This window comes from Alosa sapidissima, chromosome 14 (genome assembly GCF_018492685.1).
Source record: "Alosa sapidissima isolate fAloSap1 chromosome 14, fAloSap1.pri, whole genome shotgun sequence".
NCBI lineage: Eukaryota > Metazoa > Chordata > Actinopteri > Clupeiformes > Clupeidae > Alosa > Alosa sapidissima.
The window spans coordinates 3,384,760-3,393,273 of record NC_055970.1 but is presented as its reverse complement, the minus strand read 5'-3'; the positions used below and the strand labels follow the sequence as shown (position 1 = coordinate 3,393,273).

General features: G+C 40.1%; 2 protein-coding genes and 1 non-coding gene across 3 annotated transcripts; all 3 read right to left on the bottom strand.

Annotated features, from left to right (window-relative positions):
• Positions 1–66: 66 nt before the first annotated feature.
• mrpl18 (mitochondrial ribosomal protein L18) lies at positions 67–3,316 on the bottom strand. The gene is made up of 4 exons (XM_042060881.1): positions 3,060–3,316; positions 2,718–2,886; positions 2,056–2,290; positions 67–211 (listed from the first exon to the last, which is right to left on the bottom strand). The coding sequence occupies exons 1-4, from the start codon at positions 3,169–3,171 to the stop codon at positions 140–142; spliced, it is 588 nt and encodes a 195-aa protein (XP_041916815.1). The 5' UTR covers positions 3,172–3,316; the 3' UTR covers positions 67–139.
• A 389-nt stretch (positions 3,317–3,705) lies between these two features.
• Positions 3,706–3,787, bottom strand: trnal-aag. Its single transcript has one exon. It is a non-coding gene; the product is annotated as a tRNA-Leu (tRNA).
• Positions 3,788–3,889: 102 nt separating this feature from the next.
• On the bottom strand, positions 3,890–8,509 carry aurkb (aurora kinase B). The gene is made up of 9 exons (XM_042060880.1): positions 8,360–8,509; positions 7,815–7,844; positions 7,609–7,675; positions 7,463–7,499; positions 6,991–7,179; positions 6,289–6,427; positions 5,829–5,977; positions 5,184–5,358; positions 3,890–4,551 (listed from the first exon to the last, which is right to left on the bottom strand). Exons 1-9 carry the CDS (start codon positions 8,363–8,365, stop codon positions 4,372–4,374), a joined length of 972 nt encoding a protein of 323 aa, XP_041916814.1. The 5' UTR covers positions 8,366–8,509; the 3' UTR covers positions 3,890–4,371.
• Between the last annotated feature and the right edge of the window lie 5 nt (positions 8,510–8,514).

The following is an 8,514-nucleotide window of genomic DNA, read 5'->3' as shown; positions in this document are numbered from 1 at the left end:
GGCAGCTCTGCCATTGACCATAATTATCCACTGCACACCTGTGGTGCAAATACGGCGCAAGTCAAAAAGGTTTTTAACAAAAAGTTTATTGTGGGACAGGAGGAAGGAAAACAAAATGCAGAGAGAGTAGGGTCTTGATTCAGATGTATTTTCGTCTTGGTTCACTTAGAGAGACACCTCCCTTTTTCAAAGCCGTCCAAAATGTCATAACCTGAAGGCCAAAAATAATGAAAGCTTTCAGAATTCCTATTCAACTTTTTCATACAAAACATGTTAGAGTTGTTGTAGTTGCTTACAGATGTTGACGATAACATTACTTCCAGTGTAATGACAATTAGAAAGTGAGACTATTGTGTGTGTGTGTGTAATATCACTCTTCCCTTTCAGTTAATTCATTTGGTACAACACAGATATGGGATATTACATCCTTGTCTGGCTAAAGACACCTCTATTCATGTCTAGAAGGTACATGACTTGGTGAAATTTAAGGTCAGTCCTGCCTAGATAATCCAGCTCACCGTACCGTCTCCTCAAAACAGAAATGTTTCAAGTTTCTCCGGATATTGATTCTTATGCTGTCAATAGTAGTAGTATACAGATTAGGGCATTGCTGCAATGGGTTCTAGCACACTACATGGCCACATCTCCACAGGACAGAAGCTGAGGTAAATAGCTTGTCTCATGGCACTCTCTCCATGGAAACGGCACCATTTGCTCTGTCAAAGAGTTTTGCTTCTCAAAGTCATGATGATGGATGCCCCCCCTGTGCAAATCTGTTCAGCTCAAAGCAGGGCATAGTCTTAACCAGTGTTTCTCAACAGGGGTGCCGCAGAAACGTGGCTGACACTTAGGCTAATAAAATTAAATCGAAATAAATTAATTAATAATTTTGGAATCTTTCTTGTAGCTTTATCACGTTCGGATTAATCTTCACCTGGGGTCAGTAACGCGTTACAAGTAACGCACGAGTAAAAAAAGTTTTTTTTTTGAGGAACGGCAACTTTCCATAGGCCTGTTCCTTTTCCAAAACTGGACTTCTACTCTTACTCTTTACGCTACATTTTCAATTGCCTTTCGTTACGAGTACAAGTTTAGTTATTTAGTTTTCTTATCTTCTACTGTCTATATTGTACAGTGGAGTTTTGTTATATGTATATACTTCTATTTAGTCTTTCTGCTCTAAGTGCATGTTGTGTGTTATGTCTGTATGCTACTGAGACCTTGAATTTCCCCTTGGGGATCAATAAAGTATCTATCTATCCATCTATCTATCTAAGTTTATTATCAGAGGAAAAAGTATATCGACATGGAAAAGGGACCATGTTGTAGCCTAGGCCTACTACACGGAAGTAGAAGCTGTGGACCAGGAGCTACGTGTGTGTGTCATCCATTCCTGCGAGAATAGAGCGGTTGTATGCATCCTCCCAGGCCCAAGTCTCTCAACTGAGAGTAAGTCACACTCCTGTGTGTGTGAGTGTGTGCGTGTGTGCACGAGCTGTAGTATGCTACATGCGTTATGCATTTGTGGGTCTTCAGAGACAGTGTGTGTAATCTACATAAAAAATAAATTTAAAAAAGTTTGGGGTGCCTTGAGATTTTTCATTTATGTAAAGGGTGCTGCAACTGAAAAAAAGGTTGAGAAACACTGGTCTAAACAGCAGCTCCCCCTCTGGATTGTGGAGGCCAATCCTGACTTATACCAGCAAGGACCTGTCTTTGCCTGAGGGTGTGTGCACTCTGTCCAGCAGGGGGATAGCAGCATGCTCAGGAGTATGTCAGAGGATGCACCTCTATTCATGATGTGGATGCAGTATGCTCAGAGTTGTTGTTCTCCCACATGCCCTTGTACAACTTGACCATTTGGATGTTACAGTCACATCAGTGGCTTCCCCCATCCATTCTACTGGATTGATACGGTGTTAATGTTCTGTTCAAGCTTAACCGCGTGGGCCACAATTATAGGTCCCCATACGATATGGATTGTACCAAGTGACTTGACTGGAAGGAAGCTTTTTACATATGAAGGAGCAGTGAGGTAACATTACACACACTTACCGATTCGCAGCGGAACCTCCAGGAAAGCTCACGGAAAACCATACGCGTGATACCTGCCTCCCGACACCTCTGGGCAAGCACCTCACCCACCGCCTGGCAAGCTGCCACAGACCGCGTGGAGCTCAGTTCTCGTTTAATCGCCCATTCCCGAGTGGAGCAACTGATGACAGGCTCTGTGGAATCTTTAGAGTACACCTCCGCTGTGATGTGATGCTGTGTTCGAGAAAAGTGGAGTCTGGGGACAGGCCAAACGAGTTCAATATGAGACTGACAGTTAAAATGCTTCAAGACAATACAATAATGGTGTAAGTCAGAGGGATAACATATACTTTCAAAACAAAATTTAGGTATGTGGTCATAACTATTGTAAAATAAAAATTCCTCATACACACATAATGCAACCATTTTGCAAAATCAGCCCTTCAAGCATACCCTGGGAATTGCATAATCAACATTAGTCTAAAAGGACCATTATTATATTATTGACATTATAACGTTTTGTTGAGAAAAATAAGCAACTACTGAAATGTTACACTTTTCATCCATTTTTACTAAAGTCAGTGCACCAGAACTATCTGAATGAAATTGTTAACACGAACACTAACTGGAGTCTGGACACGTCACAAATTAACTAAATGCATGCACTGCGAATGGTTACTTACCTGTGGTAATACTCTCTGGAGGGGTAAACTGTTGCCCAGCCTCTGTCCTTCATCTCTATTGCCATCTGTTCAAGATTCCGGGGGTTTCTGTTGACGAATGCCTTGTTGACGGCCTCATTGTCATCCACTTCAGGCTCGCTTTTGACAGCTACCTGACTCGAGCTACGAGCTACAGAGCAGAACATGATTGTTAAATCCAACTATTTTTGACAGCTAGCTATTCAGCTAAAGTTAGCTATGTAGGTTTATCAACAGTAGCAGTCTCCCGAATTTCAGTCACAACAAAAGCATGGCTACAAAGAAGATGAACTGATGAAGATGATTGAATATTACAGTCCTTACCCGAATAATGCTGAATGTGCCTTTGGAGAGCTATAGACAGTCCCATGTGTTTACATGATTGAATCTGTCCAAAAAGTCTGAGACTTCTGCTAAATTCCCAAATTATAGACATCTTTGTTTACACAATTTAAACGTGTGAAAAGGTTAACGTTAAACAGGTCAGTGGCTTTGCTATTTCTGTGTTTTTACCGGTATTCCATGCCCAAATGTACCATCACATCATTGCCCTTGCTTGTGATTTGTTTGAACTGGAAGTGTTTTCATTTCCGGATCACCATACTTTTCATTTCCGGATCATTATCTTTTACTTCGACCACAGCGCCGTCTGCATGTCTATGGCCGTCTGTCGATAAGGTTCCATACCAAAGTTAATACATTTTTACATGTTTTAATTATATACAGTTTGAGATGATAGTTGGTTAATTTTATTTAAATTATATCCAAATGTACCCATTAGCAACTTATCCCCATAATGCAACCATTAAAATATAAAGGTTTGTGTAAAACATAGCCTCAGTGAACAGCCGTGCTTTTCTGGTTTATGCATCGCCCCTCATGGTTATTTCTGAAAGCACGGACGCGATGATATAGTACCAATGACTGTGCATATACACAAATACAGTCAACCTGTAGCTCAAAAGGATTCTGGCAGCGGTGGGATTCGAACCCACGCCCCCGAAGAGACTGGAGCCTTAATCCAGCGCCTTAGACCGCTCGGCCACGCTACCTCTGGGATTCCTTACTGTACCGTAAACAACTTTTCATATTTGCCTGATACCTATGGTCCATTCTTCTCATTGAAGAAACAGACACACAAACGACCAAAATTTGGTAAAACGGTTCATTTTATTCAAACATGAATCCACAAACAGCACACGTAAAAATGACACAATGAAACAGACGTACACAGCCATCCCCACACTTCAACACACAACAGAAAGTCTGAACACAAGACAAGAGACATGTTGTACAAGGTTTTGGATTTTTAAAAAAATATTTACACTGCAGTGTAATACTACAATTTGATATTTACTTTAACCACAATATAATAAAAACAGAATAACTAAAGACCTTAATGAAGGAGTTAAGAGCAAACAACCTCAAAAAGATTCCTCCACCAGCATAATAATCTGGCAAAGACAAACCACCATATACTTCTTGAGGCCAAGAAAGAACCCTGGACAGCTCTCAGCAGCTGAATCTGGGAAGTATTTATCCACTTATATTCGGAGGCTAGAATCCCAGTAATATAATACAGCACAGACCAGGGTATTTAAATGAGAAAATATAAAACAGTCTCCCAAAAAACAATTCAGACACCCTCCACCCGAGGGTTGCAAACAGGTGGTAGGACCCGTCGGGAGTTTGCCCGCACCCATGGGTGACCTATTACACTCTTCAGGGGCAGACGCATCATGGGGCTGTGGCGAAGGAGCTTTGAGATCAGGTCCCGAGCCCCATCAGACACAACCTTGGGAAACTGCAGATCAACCTGAAATGCCAAGTAAGGTGATTTACTGAAGATCATACAAACACATTTATTATATTTTTTGGTTCATGTAAATAAAGGACGCAGTTAAAATAACAACAAAAAAAAAAAAAAGAAAAAAATATATATGCATATATTCATTCAGTTATTCCTGCACACCCTCACCAATACGCTTTTCTTGTTCTTAATGATTCAAAATAAAAACATGTTTACATCATTTGTTTTTAGCTGTAGATAAAATACTAATGAGACAAGAACTTGTGAAAGTTATAATTTTCACAGGGTTTTTGTTTCCTTTTCTGTCCTTGGGTTGAAGCCACGTCAGCTGCTGGTCAGATGGCAGAGTGAGGTGGATACGGAAAATGGTCAGAAACTGACAAATTACCAGGAGACTACAGAGAAACGACCTCAAGAGTAAAGGTCCATGAAGATAATATTTTATAGGGCTATGATGGGAATGTACCCCACACCCCTATAACAAGTCTTAATTTAACCCCTGCATACAGCTTGCATGGTCGAAGTCTGTTGGAATGGCAAAGTTAGCGGACACTAGCCTATTGTTGTGCCTCACTCATATGGTTTGTGGCCATTTTTTATATAGTGTGCACATAATATTGTAAACCTGAACTACAAACCTTTGTGATCCTTTTGTAGGTTTCCGAGTGGCTAGCAGACTCAAATGGAGGGTTTCCCACAAGGCACTCGTAACACAGAACCCCAATACACCACAAGTCCACCTTCTCATCGTGGGAGTGACCCTCCACCATCTCAGGGGGCAAGTAGTCCAGGGTTCCGCACATAGTCCGACGTCTAAAATTCAGAGGAAGCAGTCAAGCCACATCTAAGGGTAACCTTTTGTTTCAAAAGGCAAATGTTTAATTTACTCATTGAACAGGTCCATCTATTCTCTGCTTGCCAGGGCAAGTTTTAAAAGTACAGTCCTCAAATTTTAGGGAAAGTCTGTTGATATTGGAGCTCAAAGCTATTCAGCTATCACTGAAGTAATGTGTGGACTGACTAAGTGGCTCAGTCCAGGACGGTCAAGTGCAGACTGGATGGATGGATAGCTACAGGAATGTGAGAATTTTGCTGGATTTGCTGAAGACAGTGCCTCAATCAATATGTACACTATATGGAGATAAACATGGTGAATAATCCAAAACCAATGCAATTCTCATGATGGCGAGGCTTCAAAGAGAAACACATGACTCAAATGTAACCCCCACCCTCTTGGATATCTGCTAAAAAATAAAGAGACACAAGATCAACAAATGTCTTACCGCAAAGAGGGAGCATGGACAGACCAGCCAAAGTCAGCAATCTTCAGCTCTCCCCTGAAACCCAGCAGTAGGTTCTCTGGTTTGATGTCGCGGTGAATCACCTTCTTCTCATGGCAGTACTGCAAGGCATCTGCCAGCTCCTCCATGTACTGTGTAAGATGTACAAGATGTGACATGTCAACACACCTGCCCCCCATTTTCATTTTTCAGGGAGTAAAAAATTAGTTTCACAGAAGAAACACTGCACACTAATAGCTGACAGCAAAATGCAACTTTCTTGATGCACAAGAAACATAACAGTTCCTCTTCTGAAGTCATATAGTTTGCTACTGATTATCGATAATTATTCATTAATAATCAGTTACAAAAAGTTGAAAATGCCAAGAACGTGAAGTACAAATCCAAAGAGCCAAGAGGTCAGGTTAATACCCTATCCATACAAAAGAGCCAAGTGTCTCACCGTGGCTGTGCGCTGGTCATCGAACCGTCCACAGCGCTGCAGTTCCTTATACATTTCACCCCTGGGCGCGTACTCCAGCACCAGGAACACTCGTGTAGCATCGTGGAAGTAGTTGTAGAAACGGAGAATATTGGGATGCCTTCAAAAGAAACACGCTTTCCTTATGGTAACCATATGTACAATCTAAAGAAACCAAGTTCCATATATGTAATTTAATACGGACATAATGAACATAATAATAACCCCAATAGCTTTCTCTTGAAAGAATTAATTTTGACCCTAAAATGAAACAATGAATGAATAAACTCATCCAATGGGATTGTTGAATATATTTGTTGGAGGGGAAAAAATGCAGCCAGAAAATGACTTGGAAAGTTATGACTGAACTCACTTGTACTGTATGTAGTCATGGAATATTGACCCAAAAGCTTTAAACATACACTAGTGTTGTCTCAATATCAAAATGATGACTGAATCAATACCATGCCCGGGTCTCTTACTCAGAATAGGCTTAGACTACGGAACATTTAAAAAAAATATATATATATATAAAAAAAAAAAAAAAAAAAAAAAACACCTGATAAAAGTTAAATGAATTAATTAAGTATTAATAACATGGGGCAGCATTGCATGTTTTATTTCAGGGTGCTGCGATACGGTTCTGGTATGAATGCAGCATACGACACCAACATACACACATACCTGAGGTGCGACTGGATCTCAATCTCTCTCCTCAATTGATGTTCTACTCCCTCCTTTTCCATCTGAGACTTGAAAAGCACTTTCAGAGCCACAATGACCTTCAGCTTTTTCTCACGTGCCAAATATACATTGCCAAACTTCCCTTTGCCAAGTGGACGACCAATATCAAAATCTTTTATGGTTGTCCTCCTGAATAGAATAATCAGAATCAGCTTTATGGGCCAGGTTTGCGTAAAAACAAACAAGGAATTTGACTCCATCTGAAAGGGTTAAGTAAGCACGTTTGATAAATGCAGACTTTGTAGAGACAATAGGCATTAGATGACTAACATTCTATGATTTAGCCCAACCTGTGTCTAGTACTACTGAAATATTAGTTTTGTTTACAGTGCGTTTTCCCCAGTATGATCATGCATCATTAAAAGGGGACCAAAAAAAAAAAAAAAAGTTGTCAAATACATAGAAAGCATACTTTTGAGAGGAGGCGCTAGCTTGCACTCTTCCTGGACCTAGTTGAAAGAATAAATAATGAATGAATGCATCCATTATACATGCAAGCAAAAACACTACGTCAGTACTGTATATTAATCCAATCTAAAATACAGGGGAGAACATTACCTGTGATGACATTCTTATTTGAGCTGTCTGAAGCATGACTAATCTCCACACGCTGAGGTCCTGCAGCCTACAAATGTAAAGTGCATGGAAAATAACTGAATTCAATGGCGACAGCAGTACCATGTGTAAAGTCAGCACAGTCTTATGTTCCATCTACATTTGCACATTTCAAATTCAACGCAAGTAATACACCAAAGAAAACTTACAAGCGCTGCTGGAACGCGATTCTCCTTGTTCTACGACAAAGACATAAGTTAATGTTACACAAACTGAACTTACGTTGACTACAACACAAGGATACATCTAGAGAAGTGTCAACTGATTAGATTTTTACAACAAATAACCAAAACAATGGACTTGTATTCGTAACCATAGCTTATGGGGGGCCGGGAAACAGTCATTTTCCCACGTCACATAAATTAGGTATAGTATAGAATTTTTTGTTAGCTTAGTAGGTTTGTTAGCTGCTAGCTGGAAAGGCTAACGATCTTATAATTCCAACAATCTGTGTCAACGTTATAGCGCTAGAACATTTCAGAATCGATCACACCTTGCTAAATATATTCAATGAAATCTAGCAGGGTGTTCATGTTTGCTTAGTATTTGTATTTGCTGTAACGTTAAGCTGGGTCTCTAGAACTAAATAAGCTAGAACTAGCTTGCTAAATTATACTAGCTAACATAAGTCTGTTTGTTTCCTTAACACCGTTTTATTTTCTTGAGAAAGCTAGATACATGAATTTTAACTTACCTGCATAATTTGAATTCCACAAAATGATACCGCACTATAATGTTAACTCTCAGAACGTAACGAGGATTTAAAACATGCAATTTCTGCACTCCCACAGTTCCTCAACAAAACAGTGCTCACAGTTCACCGCCGAGGATTTCTTCTTCTTTTTTGCC

Bases quoted from the DNA above. Each gene is read 5' to 3' on its own strand.
- mrpl18 (XM_042060881.1), bottom strand. From the start codon at position 3,171: ATGTCTATAATTTGGGAATTTAGCAGAAGTCTCAGACTTTTTGGACAG. The intron at 2,887-3,059 runs GTAAGGACTGTA...TCTGCTCTGTAG, and splicing joins GCACATTCAGCATTATTCGG to CTCGTAGCTCGAGTCAGGTA. The intron at 212-2,055 runs GTAAGTGTGTGT...TTTGGCCTTCAG, and splicing joins GGAGGTTCCGCTGCGAATCG to GTTATGACATTTTGGACGGC.
- aurkb (XM_042060880.1), bottom strand. The intron at 7,500-7,608 runs GTAATGTTCTCC...TCTTTCAACTAG, and splicing joins AAATAAGAATGTCATCACAG to GTCCAGGAAGAGTGCAAGCT. The intron at 4,552-5,183 runs GTTTGTAGTTCA...TTGGCATTTCAG, and splicing joins CCTACAAAAGGATCACAAAG to GTTGATCTGCAGTTTCCCAA.